This window comes from Somniosus microcephalus, chromosome 7 (genome assembly GCF_052327205.1).
Source record: "Somniosus microcephalus isolate GS21.2 chromosome 7, FLI_Smic_1.0, whole genome shotgun sequence".
NCBI classification, from domain to species: domain Eukaryota; kingdom Metazoa; phylum Chordata; class Chondrichthyes; order Squaliformes; family Somniosidae; genus Somniosus; species Somniosus microcephalus.
Genome location: NC_140993.1, coordinates 273150171 through 273175336, shown reverse-complemented (window position 1 = coordinate 273175336; position 25166 = coordinate 273150171). Strand labels below are relative to the sequence as shown.

At 45.5% G+C, this 25166-nt stretch overlaps 1 protein-coding gene across 10 annotated transcripts in view; it reads left to right on the top strand.

The window, feature by feature from the left end:
- The window catches only part of golga4 (golgin A4), a 210126-nt gene that overhangs the window by 40818 nt on the left and 144142 nt on the right, over positions 1-25166 (top strand). For 9 of the 10 annotated variants that reach the window (XM_085993786.1, XM_085993790.1, XM_085993783.1 and 6 more), the window contains 4 exons: positions 487-570; positions 13786-14106; positions 21754-21801; positions 22950-23006. In XM_085993786.1, the coding sequence (XP_085849912.1) occupies positions 487-570; positions 13786-14106; positions 21754-21801; positions 22950-23006 (510 nt within the window). Of the gene's footprint in view, positions 1-486; positions 571-5233; positions 5483-13785; positions 14107-21753; positions 21802-22949; positions 23007-25166 lie in introns of those variants that run through there. The other variant, XM_085993788.1, reaches the window with a different exon arrangement.

Below are 25166 nucleotides of genomic sequence, written 5' to 3'. Positions count from 1 at the left end.
CTGAACTAATCTTCTACCCCTCTCCTATCTTACACCACTGCTGATTTTAACCTATTCTGTATGAATTGTCTTTGTGTAGTGGAGCATCGTGTTTTCCATTGATTATTAAACCCTGAATTCGACCCAAAGAGAGCTTGAATTGGCTGAGAATATTTGTAAAATCTTAAAGGTGAATGATTTCACTTAATCGCAGAACTTTTCACTGGTCTGCATTTGCATCACAGGAGGATCATGCATATCAAGGAAAATGTATCCCTGTATTAAAGACCATAATCTAATGGCAATAACGAATGTGTGCTTAAAAGCTATGATAAACATGACTTGGAACTGCATTATGCCCAACTGAAAGACTAGACAATAGATGCAACAGTACTTTTCCTTTTGTGACCCTGCTGTTTGTTTTAGTTTCCTCAAAGCAACATGAAGCTGGTGTTAAAGTGAAGTATTGCTGACTGACTCCATACTCTGTTTTAATTTTGTTTCCAGAATGTACTTAAGACATCAACAGAAAACTTGTCTTCTCCGAAGTCCGCAGATAACCCCAATGGTGGCGATTCAGTTGCTGCTCAGGTGAGACCCCCAGCAATTAATGCTTTTATCTGTTCATCAGGCTAATTGACAGTTTCTAATTGCTATGATTTCCAGAGTTGTACACACGCCTGTTAACTCTGCATTCTATTATTCCAGCTAAAATACTGCAAGCACTTTCACAGGGCAAAGTCCCACCCCAGGAATATTTAGTTTTAATTCCATGATCTCTTAACATTATTGTATAAAAGCAAAATACTGTGGATGCTGGAAGTCTGAAATAAAAATGGAACATGCTGGAAATATTCAGCGGGTCAGGCAGCATCTGTGGAGAGAGAAGCAGAGTTAACGTTTCAGGTCGATGACTTTTCGTCAGAACTGGAAAAGGTTAGAGATGGAACAGGTTTTAAGCAATTTCAGAGGCAGGGAAAGGTGGGGGAGGGCAGTAAAGAACAAAGGGAAGGTTTGTGATGGGGTGGAAGGCAGGAGAGATTAAACGATAAAAGGTATGATGGTGCAAGGTGAAAGGAGATGGTAATTGGACAAGTAAAGAAAGAAAAGATGGGTCTGGAGGAGGTGTAAATGGGAATATCAGAATCATTACCAACAGTTGCTGTCCAAAACAATGGGGACAGGACCTATGATCTGAAATTGGTGAACTCAATGTTGAGTCCGGAAGGCTGTAAAGTGCCTAATAAAAGAGGTGCTGTTCCTCGCGCTTTCGTTGAGCTTCATTGGAATAATGCAGAAGGCCGAGGATAGAGGTGTCAGAGTGGGAGCAGTCTGGAGAATTAAAATGACAGGTGACCGGAAGCTCGGGGTCATGCTTGCGGACTGGATGGCAGTGTTCTGCAAACCTCTCACCCAATCTGCGTTTGTTCTCCCCAATGCAGAGGAGACAGTCTCGTGAGCAGCAAATACAGTATACTAAATTGCAAGAAGTACAAGTAAATCGCTGTTTCACCTGGAAGGAATGTTTGGGGCCCTGGACAGTGGGGAGGGAGGAGGTAAAAGGGCAGGTGTTACATCTCCTGCGCTTGCACGGGAAGGTGCTGTGAGACGGGGAGTGGGTGTTGCGGGTACTAGAGGAATGGACCAGGGTATCATGGCGGGAATGGTCCCTTCGGAATGCTGAAAGGGGAGGGGAGGGGAAGATGTATTTGATGGCGGGATCAAGCTGGAGATGGTGGAAATGGCCAAAGATGATCCATTGAATATGGAGGCTGGTGGGGTGGAAGGTGAAGACAACAGGACCCCGATCGTGGTTTTGGGAGGGAGGGGAAGTGGTGAGAGCAGAAGTGCGGGAAATGGAACGGACGTGGTTGATGGCCCTGTCAACTGCGGTGGAAGGGAATCCTCAGTTGAGGAAAAAGGAAGACATATTGGAAGCACTGGTGTGGAAAGTGGCATAGTTGGAACAGATGTGACAGAGATGGAGAAACTGGGAGAATGGAATAGAGTCCTTACAGGAAGTGGGATGAGAGGAAGTGTAGTCCAGTGTTGAAACGGATTTTTTGGTCCTCAATCTGGTTCAGTACAAACACTGAGTCGGAATACTGGTTTAGTTCAACAGTTGTTTTATTCTGTTGTCCCGGGAGACTTACTCTGATACAGCACAGTTCTGACTCCAGCAGAGTCTCGACAGGTTCCACCAGAGCAAGTAATCTTTCATACAGAGTACCACATTATTATACTTGCTTTTGAGAAGACATTAACACATCTTACAGTCTGCACCAATCCCGAGCTGGGCACGTACACATTTAAATTGATTTCCTGGCCTGGCAGTTTGAAATAAAGAAGTCACATTTCACTGAATGGTTTATAGTTTAGGAAATATGCGGGTAATGGTTTCACGATCACCTAATCAGTATGGTAATGCGTTTGCAATAATGGTAATGTGTTTTCTGATCGCCTATTGTCTGTATATCCTCTGCACTCCGCCCTACACTGTTTCTACCAGCAAGGTGTGACATTGTAGGGGCCAGCCATATTAGCCACAGATCAGTTTAGCTTCTTTTATTTTACTTCTTCCTGCTGCCTTCACAGCTTCCCGAGTTAACATGATCATCTCTTACAATATGCAAGTGACTCAGCGATGTCGACATTGCACCACCATTTTAGGCTAACAGGATCCTCCATTTTAGATTGACAGGGTCCTTGGCCATGCGAAGCGAGTTACCCTATTTTTGCATTCTATATCCTCACCAGGTAGCTGTGGGAGTCAGTGGGTTTATAGTGGATATTGGTCAATAACCTATCCCCAGAAATTAAGACAGAGAAGTCAGGGAAGAGATGGACCATGTGAAGGCGAGGGAAGGGTGGAAATTGAAAGCAAAGTTTATGAAATTTTCCAGTGTGGGAGGAGAGCAGGAAACGGCACCAATACCGTCATCAATGTTGTCATCAACAGCATCGATATAGTCAACATTATTGTACGTTTTGTTGACCAATGTGGCACAAATTAAGAGTCTAAATGGGGTAGAGGAGCAAAGGGAATCTATGGTTACAGATTCACACATCTTGCAAGTAGGCTAAGAAAGCCATAAAATGCGAGCAAAGCACTAAGGTTCATGTCTACAGGACTAGAATTCAAAAGCAGAGAAGTTATGTTAAGCTTATGTAGAACCTTAGGTAGACCACACGTTGGGAGTGCTGTGTACAGTCTGGTCTCCTTATTACAAAAATGATATAGATCCCCTTGAGAAGATGCAAACAAGATTTACAAGGATGATACTAGAACTGAGAGGATTTAACTATCAGGAAAGACTGAACTGACTGGGGCTCTTTTCTTTAGAAAAGAGAAGACAGAGAGGTTTAATCAAGGATAGTCAGCAAGCATTTGTTAAGGGAAGGTCGTGCCTGGCAAACTTGATTGAATTTTTTGAGGAGGTAACGAGGGTAGATGAGGGTAGTGCGTTTGATGTAGTGTATATGGACTTTAGCAAGGCTATTGATAAGATTGCACATGGCAGACTGGTCACGAAGTTAAAAGCCCATGGGATCCAGGGCAAAGTGTCAAGCAGGATTCCAAACTGGCTCGGAGACAGGAAGCAGAGGGTAATGGTTGATGGGTGTTTTTGTGACTGGAAGGCTGTTTCCAGTGGGGTTCCGCAGGGCTCAGTACTAGGTCTCTTGCTTTTTGTGGTATATATCAATGATCTAGACTTGAATATAGGGGGTATGATTAAGAAGTTTGCAGTTGATACTAAAATCAGCTGTGTGGTTGATACTGAAGAAGGAAGCTGTAGACTGCAGGAAGACATCAATAAATTGGTCAGGTGGGCAGAACAGTGGCAAATGGAATTCAATCCGGAGAATTGTGAGGTAATGCATTTAGGGAGGGCTAACAAGGAATGGGAATACACATTAAATGGTAGGACACTGAGTAGTGTAGAGGAACAAAGGGACCTTGGAGTGCATGTCCACAGATCCCTGAAGGTAGCAGGCCAGGTAGATAAGGTGGTTAAGAAGGCTTAAGAAGGAATGCTTTATTAGCCGTGGCATAGAATACAAGAGCAGGGGGGTTATGCTTCAACTGTATAAAACACTAGTTAGGCCTCAGCTAGAGTACTGCGTGCAGTTCTGGCCACCACATCACAGGAAAGATGTGATTGCACTAGAGAGGGTACAGAGGAGATTTACAAGGATGTTGCCGGGAGTAGAGAATCTTAGCTATGAGGAAAGACTGGATAGGCTGGGTCTGTTTTCTTTGGAACAGAGGAGGCTGAGGGGAGACCATATTGAGGTGTATAAAATTATGAGGGCCCAGATAAAGTGGATAGAAAGGACCTATTTCCCTTAGCAGAGGGGTCAAAAACCAGGGGGCACAGATTTAAAGTAATTGGGGGAAGGATTTGAGGGGAAATGTCTTCACCCAGAGGGTTGTGGGGGTCTGGAACTCACTGCCTGAAAGGGTGGTAGAGGCAGGAACCCTAACCACATTTAAAAAGTACTTGGATGTGCACTTGGGATGCTGTAACCTGCAGGGCTACGGACCAAGAGCTGGGAAGTGGGATTAGGCTGGATAGCTCTTTGTTGGCCGGCGCGGACATGATGGGCCGAAATGGCCTCCTTCCGTGCTGTAACTTTCTATGATTCTAGGTGACCTGATAGAGGTCTTCAAAATTATGAAGGGTTTCGATAAGGCAGATGTAGAGAATATATTTCCACTTGTGGGTGAGTCCAAAACTAGAGGCCATGAATATAAGATAGTCACTAATAAATCCAATGAGTAATTCAGGAGAAACTTCTTTACTCAGAGTGTGGTGTGAATCTGGAATTGGCTACCACATGGAGTGATTGCAGCGAATAGCGTAGATGCTTTTTAAGGGGAAGCTAGATAAGTACATGAGGGAGAAAGGAATAAAAGGCTTTGTTGATAGGGTGAGATGAAGAAAAGTGGGAGGAGGCTTGTGTGAAGCATAAACACCTGCATAGACCAGTTGAACTGTTAAAGTGCTGTAAATTTTATATAAAATAATGGCTGGAATTTTTACCTTCCAATGTGCTGGCAGCGGGGGAGCCCTGGATCGTGTGGGGAACCTGGAGGTTCCAGCAGTGTGTTTTGCAGCCACTGCATTTGCATCCGACTTGCGGGTTTCCCGACCAATTAACGGGAGCGGGCGTGATGACGTCACGCACGGGTCCAGTTCAGTTCAGGTATTTAAAGGAGCAATGCAGAGATGACAGCTGAAGGTTGGTGGAGGTTGGAGAACAAAGAATGCAGTCTCAGCATCTGAAAGCTGCCCCTCGATTTAGTGATGCCTCCCTGCAACTTCTGCAAAGAGTTAGGGCCCGCAGCGATGTCCTGTTACCTGCTGACGGAAAGAGACCAGCCTCCGACGCCAAGAAGGCATGGCTGGGGATTGCGGAAGAAGTGAGCAGCAGGAGTGCGGTGGCGAGGTCCTGGATACAGTGCAGGAAGAGATTTAATGACCTCATGAGGGCAGGCAAGGTGAGTACAGTGTCACATTCAACTACAGGAAACTCTCTTTTTACCGGCACCTAAATAACCGGAAATCTCTCTTAACTGGCAAAATTCAGGAGTAGGTTCAGGTAAATTTTACTTCATATTAGTGGCTGTGTAACCGGGGTTCCTGGATCTGTGGCCGTGTAACCGGGGTTCCTGCACCTGTTGCCATGCAACAGGGACGCCTGGATCTGTGGCCGTGTACGGGGCTCTCGTACCTTAGTAAGTATACCTCTCTGTAATCCGGACTTTTTGATCAACACACAGCACGCCGGTCCCGTCGGTGCCGGATAAAAAAAAGTTTCCTGTACATCCTGACGTGCGTGTCTCCCCAACCCCCTCACTCTGCCTTCCCAAGCCTACTCCTGCACATCACTCCTCACACCAACCTATCTTACAGGTGCACCCAGCCCCCTCTGTCTTAGGCACTTCCTCACGGTTGAAGCTGTTGCTAATAATGACGGTATGGTCACACTCATCCTCCTCCTCACATCCCACTGCCCCCTCATTCCACAATCTCTTCTCACTTACAAGCTGCTGATGGTGCATGCATGGATATCTTGCTTTCCCCCTCTTCCCTCACCACAACCCGACCCTTGTGCCTTTCTATTTTCAGATGCCCAAGAACTGCCAGCAGGCCAGTCTGTCCTTCCTGCTGAGCAAACTGGAAGAGGAGGCATACAAGAGGAGGAGACACCGGCACTGCATTTGACACTCGCAGACACCAGCTCAGAAAATGGCAGTGTGGAATTTAGAGGGTAGTATAGAGGCGGGATCTGTACCGAGCATGAGTAAGCTGCAGCCAGGCCAGGGGAAAGGTTAGCTCGGGTGCCAGCTCCCTGGAGGGCGAGTTCGTGCACGAGTTCTGCTGCACAGGACTCGAATAATGACCTCGATGGGACGGCCTTCAGAATAAGGGTGATGGGCATGCACACAGAAATGCTTGGTGTAATGGCAAACCTGCTAGAGAGTCTCTTGTCGGTGTCAAGGAACATGGAGGAATCCGGCTCCAATATTGGACGGGGCTTTGCACAAAGCTTGGACCCATGATTTCCAGGATGGAAATGATGGACAACTCCAGGAGAGACCTTGTGGGCCCAGCCATGATGCTGCGTGTGATGGGCGATGTCGCAGCTTCCATTGTGACCCAACGTCGGAGTGCTGCGGTGGAAGTGCAGACAGCTCTCCTGCAGGCTCAGCTTGCTGCCACGCAGGCTCAGACTACTGCTATCGTCCCTGGCTTTACCAGTGCCGAAAGGGGCTTGCAAGGTGTCACAGCAGGCCAGCCCCAATCTGTCCTCCAACAGATTGCTAGGGATGCTGAGGCACCGTCGTGGGGGAGTAGCAGTGGGTCTGCGGAGCAAGAACCTGCTGTCCTCTCTCATGATGACAGCATTCCTACTGCCACTCTGCCATTGCCGCTGCCCACCAGCCAGCCAACTCGGACTGCTGCCCCCATGCCGAGGTGGTGCAGTCTACAGCCGGGCTTTCTTGGTCCACAGCTGGTCGAGGTCATCGTGCAAGACCATCTGTACTCTTCCCCCACTGAAAGTCAGCAACCTTCCACCAGACATGCACCAGCCACTGGGGGAGCAATGCGTTGGAGCTCTAGAGTAGGTAAAGGCACACGAAAGACAGACACTAAAGGAATGCACACGGGTGAATAGTTGATATTGTCATTTTGATTGCATTTGGATAAATTTATGATTTTAGTTTGGAATGTGTGTTTTGTGGTGGCTCTCATTTCAGCTTTGTGCCCAGGAGGACGCTGTGATGTTCTGTGACAGAGGGATGGTATGATGGGGAAGAGTTGAGCAACAGGGATCTGGGGTTCATTCACTGAAATTGGAGTCTGATGAGGCGTTCACGGACATCCGTCCGGAACGAGGATTTGCTGCCTGTCTCCTCCCTCCCTCCCTCCCCTTCCTCTTCCTCTTACTCCCCCTCTGGTGGTCTTGCAGTCCCTGGTGGCAAGGGCTGCACCCTGATGATGGCCAAGTTGTGGAACATGCAGCAGACCACCACGAAATGGGATACGCACTCCGGCGAGTACTGGAGGGCTCCTCCCGATTGGTCAAGGCTGGGAAACTGTTGCTTGAGCACCCTGATGGTCTGCTCGATGATGTTCCTGGTGGCAGCATGGCTGTCATTATATGAATGCTGGCCATGAGTGGTGGGGTTGTGGAGGTGAGTCATCAGCCAGGTCCCTTCTCCTGGCGTAGAGAGCCTCTGTGGCCTCATGGATGCAGTGAGGGATGGTGAACTGGGAGATGTTAGCTACGTCTTCTGCTGCAGACTGGAAGGATCTGCTGGCGAAGAAATTGAGGGCCACTGGGAGCCGCCGTCACTCTGCTCTGAGGCTGCAGGTCTGGTTGAAGGAGGTGGCAGAGTTCTGTGACCTTGGTAAAGTGGAGCCTCCTAACACACTGCTCCTCGCTTAAGTGGAGGTAAGAGAAGTGCTGTCGGAAGACCCTAGGTGGGTAAGGCCTCCTGTTGAGAGCCCTCCTCCTCCTCCCTCTGCGAGCATCTTCTCTTCTTCGCTGCCTCCGCTCCCTCTCCTGAAGATACTCGAGCGCGAGGGGGACTGCTAGTAGAGTCCCCATGACTGAGCAAGTGGTGTGAGCAGAAGCCTTTAAATGCGAAGCAAGGCGTTCTCCACTTGCAGCATCACTCCCTGTGACCTCAGCATCTTTAAACAAGCTTAGAAAGCTCCAAGAGTTGCTGAAACTTAGACAGAGCCAGTAAAGCTGAGAAACCATGTCCGCTGCAAGTCTTTGCAGTCTGTGCAGTTCTGGTCGCCTCACTATAGGAAGGATGTGATTGCTTTGGAGAGGGTGCAGAGAAGATTCACCAGGATGTTACCTGGGATGGAGCGCCTCAGCTATGAAGAGAGGCTGGACAGGCTGGGGTTGTTTTCCTTGGAGCAGAGAAGGCTGAGGGGGGACCTGATTGAGGTGTACAAAATGATGAGGGGCATAGATAGGGTAGATAAAGAGGAACTTTTCCCCTTAGTGGGGGGGTCAATAACAAGGGGGCATAGATTCAGGGTAAGGGGCAGGAGATTTAGAGGGGATTTGAGGAGGAACTTTTTCACCCAGAGGGTGGTTGGAATGTGGAACTCACTGCCTGAAAGGGTGGTAGAGGCAGGAACCCTCACAACATTCAAGAAGCATTTGGATGAGCACTTGAAATGCCATTGCATACAAGGCTATGGACCAAATGCTGGAAAATGGGATTTAGACTCGACAGGGATGGATGGGCGGCGCAGACACGATGGGCTGAAGGGCCTCTTTCTGTGCTGTAAAACTCTATGACTCTTTGTTGATAATCCCTTTAAATAGCGCAGGTGGGGCTTTTTGCTGCTGCTGCAAGCTTGGTCAGCTGGTCGTGATCGAGAGGGTGGTGATTGGAGCGGCGATGTTGAAAATGACAGATCGTGCGTCAAATGAGCGTTGCACACTCATTGACGTCACGATCTGCCTCATTTCCATTTCTCTAGTAACTTGCTGCAAAATTGCTGCTGCCGGAGGAGCCACCGGAAGTGAGTCGGCCGCCATTTTTTCATCAAAATGGGCCTTAATGGCCGGTGCGAAACCCCCGAATTTCGAGGCCCATGTTTCTCACTCAAAGGTCTCTCGTTTCCCTCCTTGCAGGAGAAAAGAGCACAGAACACCCGGGAGAGACAGGGAACAGAGGTGGCTCTCCAGTCATCGCCACGCTGATTACAGCAGAGGAGGGGGCACTGGAGATAACTGGTGTATTGGCATTGATGGCAGTGGGAGATGGAAAGACAGAATTAAAAATCACACAGCCACATGGCATACAACAGTCACTCATGTTGACTTGATGTCAGCAGCCTGTGAAATATGATCATGTGCATAATGTTCACCTGAAACATTCTTATCATGACAGTTCTAATTCATGTCTTTACTCTTCCATTGGCCCATCAAGTGTCCAACAGCCAGTTGAGCCAGAGAAAGTAGAAGACTCCTCATCGGAGGTCGCTGACACTGAGGGTGCACCGTCACAGGACACATGCACAGCAAGCACCAGCGCAGATACACACACGTCGGTGGGACCATTAAGTCAGATAGTTGTGTTGTCACCTGGTGTCTCGCAGATCACGTGTGAGCAAGAGCAGGAGCAGATGGTGCAGACAGGGACAACAGTGGAGAGGCCACAGGTCGCTCCAAGCTCTGCTCAGCTGGACGAAGATGCTGAACCTCGGGGGACCGTCGACAAAGAGGATGATTCTGGAGGAGCAGCAAAAAATGTGAGACGCTCTGGCAGGATTTCCAGCCGCGACATGCTTGCTTGCAGGGAGAATGGAGGAGTCCATCTCGCGCATGACTGGCATGATGTCGCAGGCCATGGCTATGATGTGTTCGTCTGTGGAAAGGTTAGCCACGTGCAGGGAGCAGCAAATGTGCCATTCAAACAAGTGCATGCTTACTCTCACCAACAGCTTGCTTACTCTGAATGCCATCTTAACAAAGATGGATAGAAACCTAGACTTGGCCGTTCATCACCCAAGTGCTCTCCAGCTCCTTGCTAGCACGGAAGTATGGGTGGGCCATGAAAGGGATGATGATGAAAAGGGATGTTGAAGTGGGGACTCTGCTCAAAGCGCTTCCACTTCTCACCTGTTGCCCTTCCCTCAGTCAGAGCCCCACATCCTGCCTCGTCTCCTGATGACCGGGTCTGCCCCTGTATAGCTTCAGGAGGAGTAGTCTTTGGCAAGGCCCTCACTGGCTCCAAAACCCAGAGGATGTCGGCCAAAAGCATCTCCGCAGTCAACAGGGAAGTGAGCAGCCTGCCTGTACCTCTGCTGAAGTCACGGGGTTGCATGACGTAGAAGTGGTAGGAAGAGGAAGATGACCGAATTCTAGATGCACATGGGTGTGTTAGGCAATGTTGCACTGTTATTATGTTGATATTTGGAAGCACATCAAATTACTTCTTTGCACCACTTTCCTGTCTTGTCCATTTTTTGCCTGTTGCCTGGCAAGTGGCCTTGTCACTTGTAATGAATGGTAGGACATGACTTAACTGTGAGCAATGGGTGCCTGTGAAAGGAATGGTTTGGTCATTGTAGGACTGGTTTGTGGTTGGGCAGGGTTGGGGGTGGGGCGGGCGGGAAAGCGGGATCAGCATCTGGGCACAAGATGGGTGCACTGGTGCAACCTAACGTGAATCGTTCCTTTGAGGCCATCCTGGGCAGCAATGTGTACCGCTACTGGTGCCAGGTCCACATAAAATTCCTCCTCCGAAGAGGCTCTGCACTTTGCTCCTCCAGCAGCTCCAGTCCTCGCTGCTGCGCCATGTTGTGCAGCGTGCAGCATACCACGTTCATTCTGGAGACACTGGCTGGTGCGTATTCAAGGGCTCCTCCAGATCTGTCTAGGCATCTGAAGCGCATCTTCAGCATCCCGATTGCTCTATTTGGCTTGGATTGTAGCGCTCTTCGGCCTCATTGCTTGGCCTCCCCAAGGGTGTCATCAGCCATATCTTCATTGGCTACCCCTTGTCTCCAAGCAGCCAGCTGCTAAGTCTGGCCAGAGGTGCAAAGAGCTGAGGGAGGGTGGACTGGTGCAGGATGAATGAATCACGACAGCTCCCTGGCAATCTGGCACACACATGCATGGTCTTTTTGTGGCTGTAGAAGAGCTGCACATTGATGGCGTGGGAAGCCCTTGCGGTTCACGCACACTCCTGGGTAATCTGGGGGGTGCCTTGATGGTCACGTGTGCAGTCAGTGATGCCCTGCACCTGTGGGAAGCCAGCCAGAGCCACAAACCCAAGTGCCCGACATTCTGACTGGCTTCATCAGTGGTAAAGTGTCTATAACTGCCTGCCCTGGCAAACATGGCATCGGTCCCTTCGGTGAAGCATTTGTGGGTGGCCGAATGTGAGATCCTGCAGATCCCTGGAAGGAGCTTGAGGCGAAGAAGTTGAGAGCGGTGGTTACTTTGACAGCTACTGATGACGCATGTCCACTTGGCAGCAGGTCGTCTTCCAGCAGGCTACAAATGTCTGCCACGACCTGATACGATACCCTGAGCCACTGGTGTTCAGTCATGTTCAGGAAGCTGATCCTCTGCCGATATACCCTGTGTTGGGGGTATCGCCTCCTGCCAGCTGCACCCCTGTGCTCATCCCCCCCCCTCTTTCCTGTAGAGCGACAGATTGGTGAGCAGGCTGCTGCTGGTCCTCATCTGAGGTCCAAGGTGAAACAGCATGCTGATCTGACAAATAACAGATGTAAAGTGGAGATCAGACGCACAATCCTCCAGTGTACTGAGGGTGAGCTCCAAAGTTGTAGAAATCGCCTGCAAAATCCTGAAAGCAAACTCTCGGAACAAGTGGTGTGAGCAAAAGCCTTTCCCTTAAGCAAGGAAGCAGGTGTGAGGTCTCAGTAGTTGTGGGATTTTTTGACTGTCATTTGTTCAGCCTCCTCATTTGCCACTGTGCCCCCACCTTGCTTGCGCTGGCGAGGTTTAGGAAGCCCGGGAATCCTGTGCGCACACAGTAAAACTTGAAACCCCACGCAAAAAAGGCTCTTAATAGCCTCTTAACTAGCTATTAATTGCTTTAAATTGCTAACCCGCCTCTCCCGAGGGGGGTTTCTCGCTCACAGCTGAACGTGCTCCAGTTAAAGGCTGAAGCCAGCTTCCTGATGCGCTGTCAATTTCAGCGCTTTGAACTTCCCACCCACTCACACTTTGCAGTTAAAATTCCAGCCAATGTGCTTGAAGGTGTCAAAAGGAGAATTCTCTACTGAGCTAAACCGTCTGCTCTAAATTGGGTTGTGCTTCTGTTAATAGTAAAGTAATTTCAGAGGCAGTGCAGGGATCGGTGCTGGGACCCTAGCTATTCACAATATATATTAATGATCTAGACGAGGGAACTAGATGTAATATCTCCAAGTTTGCAGACGACACAAAGCTGGGTGGGCGTGTGTGCTGTGAGGAGGATGCAGAGAAACTCCAGTACGATTTGGACAGGTTGGGCGATTGGGCAGATGCAATATAATGTGGATAAATGCGAGGTTATCCACTTTGGTGGCAAAAACAGGAAGGCTGATTATTATCTGAACGGCAATAGATTGGGAGAAGGGGAAGTGCAACGAGACCTGGGTGTCCTTGTGCACCAGTCGCTGAAGGTAAGCATGCAGGTGCAGCAGGCGGTTAAGAAGGCAAATGGTATGTTGGCCTTAATAGCGAGAGGATTCGAGTACAGGAGCATGGATGTCTTGCTGCAGTTGTATAGGGCCTTGGTGAGACCACACCTTGAGTATTGTGTGCAGTTTTGGTCGCCTTATCTGAGGAAGGATGTTCTTGCCATGGAGGGAGTACAGCGAAGATTCACCAGACTGATACCTGGGATGGCAAGAATGACGTATGAAGAGAGATTGGGTCGATTAGGCTTATATTCGCTAGAGTTTAGAAGAATGAGAGGGGATCTCATTGAAACTTATAACATTTTAACAGGACTAGACAGACTAGATGCAGGAAGGCTGTTCCCGATGGCGGGGGAGTCCAGAACCAGGGGTCACAGTCTAAGGATAAGGGGTAAGCCATTTAGGACTGAGATGAGGAGGAATTTCTTCACCCAGAGAGTGGTGAACCTGTGAAATTCTCTACCACAGAAGACAGTTGAGGCCAATTCATTAAATATATTCAAGAAGGAGTTAGATATATTTCTTGGGGCTAAGGGGATCAAGGGATATGGGGAGAAAGCAGGGACAGGGTACTGAATTTGGATGATCAGCCATGATCTCATTGAATGGTGGAGCAGGCTCGAGGGGCCGAATGGCCTACTCCTCCTATCTTCTATGTTTCTATGTTTGCACAGCAAGAACTGAAGAGCCCAGTTTCAAGCCATCAGTAGTTTAATCAACGTGGGGGATTTTTATTGTAGAAATAGCAAATTAGAAGCTTTTTTTATAATGGACTGAAAACTAATTAAATTTGTATCTGCTCAAGGCAGATTTTATTAATAAAATTATGAAAACCACATTTTGTCCCTTGTGTTATGTAGCAGAAGTAAGTTCTGAATCTGAGGTTCTTATTCAGGGTAAACCAGTTTTGACATGAAATTAATACTGGGTCCAGATACAAACGATGCAATGGTCACTGGCATTTCAAAATAAGCAAATGTTTGACAAATCAAAACAAGTACTTGAAAGCAAGTACATTTACATTTTTTGGTTAGTTAAAAATGTCTGTTCTAAGATTTTATGAAGTTATTTTTGTGGCACTTTGAGAAAAATGTCTCTTCTGTTGCAGAAACCTGAGATGCAATCCTTTGCCCAGAAACTTCAGCTTCGTGTTCCATCTATGGAGTCTTTATTTCGAGCTTCTTCGAAAGAGGCCCTTTTCCAATCTCCTTCAAAAGAGTCACTAGTGCGATCTGCCTCGAGAGAGTCCCTCAATCGAATTGATGCAGATGTTCAAAGTTCTGGTACCACCTTTGATCCATCGTCAGACATCGAAAGTGAAGCAGAAGATTCTATGGTTAGCTTTGAGAGCCTTAGTAAGGACCCGTCTTCCAACCAATTCCGCAGGATGGAGCGGAGCTTGAGCAACTATAGATTGAAGTATTCAGAGGTAAGAACTACTGAAATGATATATTGTGATTTGTTATAATTTTCTGAGGATGCCACAGTTTTTCCTGTGGGCTACAACCATTCCCTTGTAATCCACAAGGAAAAAGCCTTATCAAGTCTCTCGAACACCCCAAAGTACTTCACATACAATCAATTGTTTTGAAGTGTTATATAAGCAAATTCAACAGCCATTTTGCACAGAGCAAGGTACCACAAACAGCAATGGGATGAATGATGGTGCTGGTTGATGGAGGAATGTTGGCCAGAACACACAACATCCCAGTTCCTCTTTTACCTGAACGGGCTGGCGGGCCTTTTGTTTAAAGCCTCGCTAAATATTGGCACCTTTGGCAATGCAGTGCTCCATTTTTTACAGCATTGCGGTCAACTGTGGTATCATGGAATACATTCGAGACAGTTTTCTAGAACAATATGTCGTGGAACCAAGCAAGGAAGAGGCTATTTTAAGCCTTGTCTTGTGTAATGAGACAGGGTTAATTAGTTATTATTTCTTAGTAAGGGATCCTCTGGGGAAGAGTGATCATAATGATAGAATTTCACATTTAAGTTAGAGAGTGACGTACTTGAGTCTGAAACGAGAGTCTGAAACTTAAAGCCAATTACAGAGGTATGGGGGGCGTGTTGGCTGAGGTAGATTGGGAAATTAGGTTAAAAGGTATGAGGTTGTGGCGAACATTTAAAGAAATATTTCATAATTATCACTGAATATACATTCCATTGAGAAATAAAAACTCCATGGGAAAAGTGATCCATCCGTGGCTAACTTATGAGGTTAAGGATAGTGTTAGATTAAAAGCAGAGGCTTATAATGTTGCAAAGAATTGTAGTAAGCTTGAATTGGGAGAGCTTTAGAAATCAGCAAAGGATGACCAAAAAATTGATAAAAAGGGAGAAAATAGAATGAGAGTAAACCAGCAAGAAATATAAGAGTTAAGGTTGCAGATCAACCATGATCTTATTGAATGGCGGAGCAGGCTCGAGAGGCTGTATGGCCTACTCCTATTTCTTGTGTTCTTATGTTCTTAAAGCAGCGACTTTTCCTGGTATCTTGGCAAACATTTATCCCTCAACCCAACACAACTTGAAACAGATAAATTAATTACTCAGGTCGATGACCCTTCGTCAGAACTGGGAAAAAGCAGGATTTCCAGCATCCGCAGTATTTTGCGATCAAATTAATTACAGGAAACTTTCTGGTATGCGGCACGGATGGGACCGAGCTGGTGCCGGTCTATCAACAATGCCGGAGAATCGAGCGCTACAGTTAAAAGATACGGAGCTCAGCGCTCCGTCTAAAGCAACAAACCCTGTTGCTTTAGACAAACCCTACAAGTAAGTAAACGGGAAGAGAGTAGCAAAAGTAAATGTTGGTCCCTTGGAGGCGGAGACAGGAGAAATTATAATTAGGAATAAGGAAATGGCAGAGACTTTAAACACATATTTTGTATCTGTCTTCACAGAAGAAGACACAGAAAGCACACCAAAAATAGTGGGGAACCAAGGGGCTAATAAAAGTGAGGAACTTAAATAATGACGATCAGCAGAGAAAAAGTACTTGAGAAACTAATGGGACTAAAAGCCGACAAATCCCCTGGACCTGATGGTCTATACTCTAAAAAGAGCTGGTTGCAGAGATGATGGATGCATTGGTTGTAATCTTCCAAAATTCTCTAGACTCTGGAACGGTCCCAGCAGATTGGAAGGTAGCAAATGTAACAAGACAGAAGGGAGAGAGAAAACAAGAGAACTAGAGGCCAGTTAGCCTGACATTAGTCGTCAGGAAAATGCTAGAATCCATTATTAAGGAAGTGGTAATGGGACACTTAGAAAATCATTATATGATAAGGCAGCGTCAACATGGTTTTATGTAAGGGAACTCGTGTTTGACAAATTTATTCAAGATTTTTGAGGATGTAACTAGTAGGGTAGATAAAGGGAAACCAGTGGATGTAGTATATTTGAATTTTCAAAAGGCACTTGATAAGGTGCCCCACGAAAGGTTGTTACACAAGATAAAGGCTCATGAGGATGGGGTTAATATATTGGATAGAGGATTGGTTAAAGGACAGAAAACAGAGCGTAGGGATAAACTGGTCATATTCCAGTTAGCAGGCTGTAACTAGTCGGGTGCCGCAAGGGTCAGTGCTGGGTCCTCAGCTATTTACAATCTATATTAATGACTTGGATGAAGGGACCGAGTGTAATGTATTCAATTTTGCTGACGATACAAAGCTAGATGTGAAGGAAAGCTGGGAGGACGATGCAAAGAGGCTGAAAAGGGATATAGACAGGTTAAGTGAATGGGCAATAAGGTGGCAGATGGAGTATCATATGGGGAAATGTGAGGTTATTCACTTTGGTAGGAAGAATAGAAAAACAGAATATTTTTTAAATGGTGCGAAACTATTAAATGTTGGCGTTCAGAGGGATTTGGGTGTCCTTGCACACGAAACGCAAAGTTAACATGCAGGTGCAGCAAGCAATTAGGATGGCAAATGGGACGTTGGCCTTTATTGCAAGGGGGTTGGAGTACAAGTGTAAGGAATCTTGCTGTAATTGTACAGGGCTTTGGTGAGACCACACCTGGAGTACTGAGCACAGTTCTGGTCTCCGTACCCAAGCAAGGATATACTTGCCCAAGACGGGGTGCAAGAAGGTTCACTAGATTGATTCCTGGGATGAGAGGGCTGTCCTGTGAGGAGAGATTGTGTAGATTGGGCCGATACTCTCTGGAGTTTAGAAGAATGAGAGGTGATCTCATTGAAACAGATAAGATTCCGAGAGGGTTTGACAGGGTAGATGCTGAGTGCCTGTTTCCCCCTGGCTGGGAGTCTAGACCTAGGGGGCGTCGTCTCAGGATATTTAGGACTGAGATGAGGAGAAATTTCTTCACCGAGGGTTGTGAATCTTTGGAATTCTCTACTCCAGAGGACTGTGGATGCTCAGTCGTTGAGTATATTCAAGGCTGAGATTGATAGATATTTGGACTTTGACAGAATCAAGGGATAAGTGGATCGGGCAGGAATGTGGAGTTAAGGTTGAAGATCAACCATGATCTTATTGAATGGCGGAGCAGGCTCGAGGGGCTGTATGGCCTACTCCTATTTCTTGTGTTCTTATGTTCTTAAAGCAGCGACTTTTCCTGGTATCTTGGCAAACATTTATCCCTCAACCCAACACAACTTGAAACAGATAAATTAATTACTCAACAGATAACGCTGGAAAAACTCAGCAGGTCAGGCAGCATCCATGGCGAGAGAAACAGAGTTAACGTTTCAGGTCGATGACCCTTTGTCAGAACTGGAAAAAAGCAGGATTTCCAGCATCCGCAGTATTTTGCGATCAAATTAATTACAGGAAACTTTCTGGTATCCGGCACGGATGGGACCGAGCTGGTGCTGGTCTATCAACAATGCCGGAGAATCGAGCGCTATAGTTAAAAGATATGGAGCTCAGCGCTCCGTCTAAAGCAACAAACCCAGCTTCAAAACAATCAGCACAGCTTGCAAGCGCCTCTGTAGCTTAGCAACAGCTTCAGTTAGACGCTTGCACAGCCAGAAATGAGTAAGAAAAAGTAACTAAAAGTAAAAAAAAGTTATCTGAACCGACTCCTGAATTTTGCCGGTTAACCGACATTTCTGGTTATTTAGTGGCCGGTTAATCGAAAGTTTCCTGCACTCATTTTGCCTAAATTTTAACTACATGTGAAAGGCTTTGAGACATTTCTGAGGCATGATAAGCCACGATGTAATTACCAGTGTCATGGGGCGGGTGGGCCGACAATTGGCTGCTGAATCCTTGGGCGCGGGAGGGAAATAAATCAGCCAAGGTCCGCGTTCCTAATCATTATTGAGTGGTTTCTGCGGGATAGTGCACATGTTGAAATGATTTGAGGACAGGATTAGCTCAGTTTTATTGCCCAAATAGCCTACTGATATTCATTGCTCAGGCTTAAACATGAACAATAACCATTTGGGCAATATATTGAAGTGCTGATGGTATCTGTGATTTCCTATTCCAGCATAAGTTGCTGCCTTCAAGCGGGTCGGAAGCGGATATCGGATGATTCTTTCAAACTTTTTTTTGTTTGTGCGTCATGATTATTGCATGGTTAATATGTTGGCAAGACAGCCAAGGGCACTCCTAAATCTTAAGTTGCACACATTGATTCCAAAGAAATTGGATCAGGAATAGAGACTGAGTACATTTTATATAAAGCCTCTTCGAATGGTTCTGCCATGAGTTTAAAAGGTCCCCTCTTCAGAGCATGATAAATTGTTACTGAGGAATAAGATTTTAATTTTTAAAATTGTATTCCCTAGTAATAGTCACCATTAAAGGAATTAAAAAAGCATATACATGTTTAGTCCACTAATTGCATCAAAAAGTTGATGATAAAAGCCTTGGGGAGCAAAGGAGGAGGGTTTTTGCAGTGTCTTATAAACTGAAATTTGTGGTAGAGTGGTGTCAGATGTTTAAAACCTGGTTACGTGTGCTGATTGAAAGTGTTTTTTCAAAGTGTTTTTTACACTGGACGTCATAGCCAATGTATAATTCTTAATGCATACATAATGAGATGTGCAGTAATTGTTTGCATAACTTTTTGTTGAGTTTATATAAAAATTCTCTCTTTTATACCGCTGGATTTCCCCCAGTCCGTCCAGCACCTGCAGCCAAGAATGCAGGGAACCTAGTCCCATGCTTTGCCTGTGTTGCTCTGAACTAGGTGGTAGATGCACACCGCATTGGTCCCCGAGTTAGAATCCGCACTACAGGAGCTATCAAAAACTCAACAGGTGCAGGGAGTTGAACTTGTTTTCCTCCATTGTCGCAGCACAGTGAACTGTTGATCCACTGACCCATTCCTTTCATGCATTTTGAAGTGTTCTTCCATCGCTATAATGTGATATATTAAATTCAACTAAATGTATAAGCTCCTAATTGGGTCTAATGCTGTATTAAATGTGGGATTTGTAAAGTTGCAGCCTCACATTTAAAAAAAAATCTTTGTTCCTGGGATGTGGGTGCCGCTGGCAAGGCCAGCATTTATTGCCCATTCCTAATTGCCCTCGAGAAGGTGGTGGTGAGCTGCTGCCTTGCAGCCCGTGTGGTGAAGGAACTCCCACAGTGCCGTTAGGGAGGGAGTCCCATTATTGGGACTATGCAGAGCTGTGAAACCGAAGAATATTAAACAATCTTCAATATGATATGCTAAAGTGTTATTTCAATACATTTGTAGCTAACAGTGAAGTTGGCGATGTTAATCTCGGCAAATCTATCTGTATCAAAATCTCACATGTAGCCCAGCTTGAAAATGTTGCAATTGAACATGATTCGTTCTATATTATGTGCACTGAAGCAGTAGCATATCTCCATGAAGTAGCTAGGAATCGACCAATCAACAAATAACACCTTTTATTTAAAAAAAATAAAAGCAAGAAAGAAAGCCTTTGGCCTCATTAAACTAAGGATTTTCCTCTTCACAGCAATTAGTCTTTGTGGCCTTGAAGGGGCAACACAGCTGCACCGTACCAGAATAATGGCCCAGAAATTCAGGTCGGGGGCTTCCCGCGGGCGCAAGCCCCCGACCTGCACTTACCTCGCGCTCCGGCGGTTGAGCTGTGGGCCCGCGTGGGATTCCGATCCTGGGCCTCCTCCAACTGCCGGCGCGCAGTGCTTGCGTATCCCAGGGGCGCAGTTAGTTCGATGCGTCCCCTGGGATCACGTGGGCCATGGGGAGCCAATGGTAGCAGGGAATGCTTCATTCATAAGTTTGACAGGAAGAGCTGTCAAACCTATAAATACTATAAGCCCCAAAACATCACTAAAACTTCAAATAAATTTTTTAAAAACCATCACATTTTTAAAATAAACTATAAATTACATGAAATAACTATTTTAAACAATAATTTAAATTTTTGGAAAAAATAATTTTATTTTCTAACGGGGCTAAAAATAAACTTACCTTTCTTTAAAGTATTTAAAAATAATAAACCTGTGGAAAAAATGTTTTAATTTTAATTAATTCACTACTTACCTTGTAAAAAGCAGGCCTTGTGCCTACTTTTTATATGTCTAACTCCTGGAGACTTACCTTCCCGGGAAAACCTGCAAAAAAAAAATGTAAGTTCGATGCGCACACGCTGCCTCTCCTGCGCACGCGTTCCACCTCTGAACCCCTTCTTTCAGGGGAACCAAAGTTCCGGTTTCCCGCGCATGCGCAGTGAATGCACGAAACCGGCACTTCCATTGGGCCTACGGATGAGTACCCTGTGCGTACTCACCCGTGGAGACCCGAATTTCTGGGCCATTAATGTTGTGTGTCACATGGTTTAACAATCCTGCCCTTATAAGACAGTGTATCTTCTAGCATAATGTGAGTAATGCCATGGGAGTTCCATCAGTAATAAGTTAAATCTTGTGGATAATGCACTTTAAATGTGTCGTAACCCTTAAAAAGCTGTAATTTTCTGATTGGCTCAAATGTTCCAGGAAGTAACTGAACAAGAACACTTTCCCACTATTCACTTGCTTCACTGTCTCTTTTCCTATCTCTCACAAACTTCTTCCATACCCTTTAAATCACCTTGAGCAATACTTAATCAAATCTGCTTTCATCACTCCCATCCTCAAAAAAAAAAGACACTCTTGATCCTTCTGTCCTTACAAACTACCGTCCATTCTCCAATCTCTCTTTCATAGAATTACATAGAATTTACAGCATAGAAACTGGCCATTCAGCCCAACTAGCCTGTGCCAGTGTTCATGCTCTACGTGATCTGCCTCCCACCCTACTTCATCTAACTCTGTCAGCATACCCTTCGATTCCTTTTTCTCTCATGTACTTATCTAGCTTCTCTTTAAATGCATCTATACTATTCGCCTCAACTACTCCATGTGGTAGCAAGTTCCACATTCTAATCACTCTCTGGGTAACGTCTCCAGAGTCCTTGAATGTGTTGTCGCCTCCAAAACCCGTTGCCACCTTTCCCACAACTCCACAATTGAACCTGCAATGGTTTCTCTTCCCGCAACTTTACCTCTGGATACCCCAACGATCCATCCTTGGCCCCTCCTATTTCTCATCGACATGCTGCCCTTTGGCGCCATCATCCGAAACGCGTCAGATTGCGCATGTATGCTGACGGCACCCAGTTCTACCTCATGACCACCTCTCTCAACCCCCCTCTAATGCCTGTGATTTGTCACGTTGATTGTCCGACATCCAGTATCAGATGAGCAGAAATTTCCTCTAATTAAATATTGGGAACCCTAAACCTCTGCGCCTCTCTACCTTTCTTCTTTTACGATGCTGCTTACAACCGTGACCCAGCTTTTGGTCACCTGTCCCAATGTTTCCTTATGTAGCTTGGTGTGAAATTTTATCTGATAATGATCCTGTGAAAGCGCCTTGGAACTTTTACTCTGTTAATAGTGTTAATATAAATGCAAGTTGTTAATGTTTCCTGTAGAATTTTAGAAGTATGTAAACATTTGGATTCTTTGAGTATGACAATTCAGTTATTTGTTGGCATTATGTTACTTATTCCATGTACTTGGGCATGTATGTGTTTAGAACGGAATTTTGATGTTGAGCATTTTCATAAATATATTTTTGTTCTTTCAGTTAGTCACTGCCTATCGAACTTTACAGAGAGACAAAGAAAAAATGCAGGTAAATGAAGATTCCAGCTGCATTAACCCATTATAGACCACAGCCCAATGATCAGTCATCAAACTGGTGACTAAGGGTAAATAGTTCTGAATATAAGTGTGCTGTGCAAGTTTTTCAGTACTCAGTTTGGTTCCAGGGACTGGGTGTTTTTGGGCATGGTAAAAAATACTGCTCAAGATGTGTGTCTCAATCAGAGGCCACAGTAGTGCATGGGGAAGGAAATGTAAATATGGCTGCGGTAGAAGGTGCTTTGAGATGAGGGTTGAGGTGTGGTACTTGGTAATCTCCTTGAGATCTGGCACATGCTATACCTGACCTGGTTTCAGGTGCAGAAAATGGGAAAATGTTCTATTTTTAGCACTTGCATCCTTCAGCTTGACAAGGAAAATATCTACTTTCCTGGCCAACCCTCCAAGTACTGGAAACAAGTTTTTAGTCATCTCTGGATAAAGTAAATATGGTCAGCTTTTAATGAGACCATCTTTCTGCGGTAGTTTAAATGTTAATATTACATGCAGTACTTGGAATGTGCAAAGAATAGTGTGCGATGAAATCTGCAGAGGTGGCGCTTGCAAGAAATGCTCTCGGCTCAATAGAGTTCAGTGGTGAGAAATCTGACTTGGTTTGATTGCAGTTAAAAACCGCAGTGCAAATTTTGCAGTCAAATCAATCAACCTTACTCTAACCACGTAAGGCAGATGAAGCGGTAGAGCATAGTTTTCAGAACTTTTGTATCTACTTAGTCTCTGCTCCGGTAAGCCTGTTCTGCGTCAGCCACGTGTGACATTACTGACTTATGCGTTAATAATTTGTCTGTCATAACACATACATACTTTTGTGCGAAGCATGCTTGTGAAACATCAATGAAAAAAATGACCTAAATTGTAAGTATAAATTATTTTACCGCCCGATAGTTAAATATTATGTGCAATGAAATGTTCAAAAGCACAACTTCATTTTACTATTTTAGTAAACCCTGTTATTTAACGATCTTACTGTGCATAGGAATGTTAAAAACGACGAGGGAAAAATACAGCTGGCTTCAACACAGAGAAATCCAAAATGGAGAATAGTTAATTCGTGAAACATGTTTACATCTGCATATCCTGTACATTGATTCTAAAATATTTTCTACCCACTGCTTTTAGGTAGTTTTGAGTCAGGGTCAAGATAAAGCCCTGCGTAGGATTGGAGAATTACGTGAGGTAAGACCCTGCATGTTTTGAATTAAGCTGCATTGTTTGTCTATTGTGCCGTTAGACCACATAAAATTAGAGGGTGACCAAATATTCTGAAACTTCTGAAGTCCTCCGTTTAATTTTTATGTCCTCTTTCAGATGTGGTTAGTTTGTATTGGCTGGCACTTTTATTTGGGAAAAGAAACAATAAATGTATCAATATTGTTTACAGCAGCCACTGCTGGTCGTAAATTTTAGTCAAGTACTAGTCGAAAGTGTTGTGAATAAAACTGAAGTACATGAAAACAGTGTTTAATATGTTTGTTTATTTTTTTAATTTTGATTGGACTGGGGTCAAAGGGAAGGTTGCACAAGGAAATTAGATTAAAAAAAATCTAAGACTAAATTACTTGCATGACATTTTCTTTGCTGTAGGAGCCTTGAAACAAGGTACAGTTGTGTACTAAAATTTCAGTGGAGTAAAAAATAATTTGATGACTGCTGATGTAGAGCTGTGTATTGAATGTACAGGAAACTTTGTGCTATCCAGCACCGACGGGACCGAGCTGTTGCCGTTAGATCAAAACTGCCGGACAAACCAGCGCTAATGTTGAAGCATACGGAGATTTTGAGCTCCGTATCTGGCAACAAACCCTGTTGGCAACAACTTCTAAACAGTCGGCCGTACCTTGCAAGCGTCTCTGTAGCTTAGCAACAGCTTCAGCGAGACCTTGCAGAGCTTGACTGTTGAGAAAAAAGCAACAAAAAGAAAAAAAGCCTAACGAAACAGCTCCTGATTTTTGCCGGTGGCTCGAGCTTGCCGGACATATAGCCTCCGGATAACACACAGTTTCCTGTATACAGTATATCTACAATTTCGGTTGCGCAACACCCCAGTGTTATCTGTAACATTGGCCCATAAATTCCATTCCCTACGGGTGTGTACGCGCTGTGTACTCACCCGTAGGGCCAATGGAAGTGCCGGTTTTATGCATGCACTGCACATGCGCTGGAAACCGGAACTTCCGCTCTTCAAAGAAAGCACTTCACAGGTCAAACGCCTGCGCCGGAGAGGCAGCGCGTACGGCGGGAACTCCCATTTTTTCCAGCAGTTGCTTCAGTCCAGGTAAGTCTGAAACAGCTGCGCCTGGAAATGCAGGCGCAAGGCCTGCTCTTAACAACGTAAGAGGTGAAGAAAGTAAAAAAAAAAAAAAAAATTTCCCGCTGATTTATCATTTTAAAATACTTCAAAGAAAGGTAAGTTTATTTTTAGCCCTGTTAAAAACTTTAATTAGTTTCTTCAAAAATTTTAATTTTTGTTTAAAATAGTTAATTTATGTAATAGTCATTTTAAAAATGAGATTAAAAAAAAAAAATTATTTGAAGTTTTAGTTCTGTTTTGGGGCTGATCTCTATTCATAGATTTGACATGTCTTCCTGTCAAATCTATGAATGGAGATTCCCTGCTCTGATTGGCTCCCTGTGAACTACCTGCGCCCCTGGGATACCCGTGCCCTGCACACCGGCAGTTTGAAGAGGCACAGCAACGGAATTCTGTACGTCCCGGGAGCCCTCCGGTCCAGGCGCAGATTTTTCAGGATCGCAGCCCTCTGCCTGCGGGAGGGCTGCGAACGGAATTTCTGGGCCAATGAGACTAAGGTCAGAATACACAGGATATGCAAATTTCAGTGTTGTACTTTTACTGCGATGTCAAACTCCCCCCGTTCCCCCTGCACAACCTCGCTCTAAACCATGATGTTGGCTGATAGATAGAAATCGGTCCTTCAGAAACACACTTTTGTGTATTCAACTACATGACACTCTCGATTTACCAGCACCTAAATAACCAGAAATCTCTGTTAACCGGCAAAATTCAGGAGTAGGTTCAGGTAAGTTTTACTTCATATTAGTGGCCGTTCCTGGATCTGTGGCCGTGTAACCGGGGTTCCTGCACCTGTTGCTATGCAACAGGGACGCCTGGACCTGTGGCCAGGGTTCCTGCACCTGTTGCCATGCAACAGGGACGCCTGGATCTGTGGCCGTGTACGGGGCGCTCGTACCTTTTACTATACCTCTCTGTAATCCGGACTTTTTGATAAACCGGCACCACGCCGGTCCCGTCGGTACCAGATAATAAAGAGTTTCCTGTATACTGCTTCTGCAGCTCTTGGAAATATTTTATGCACC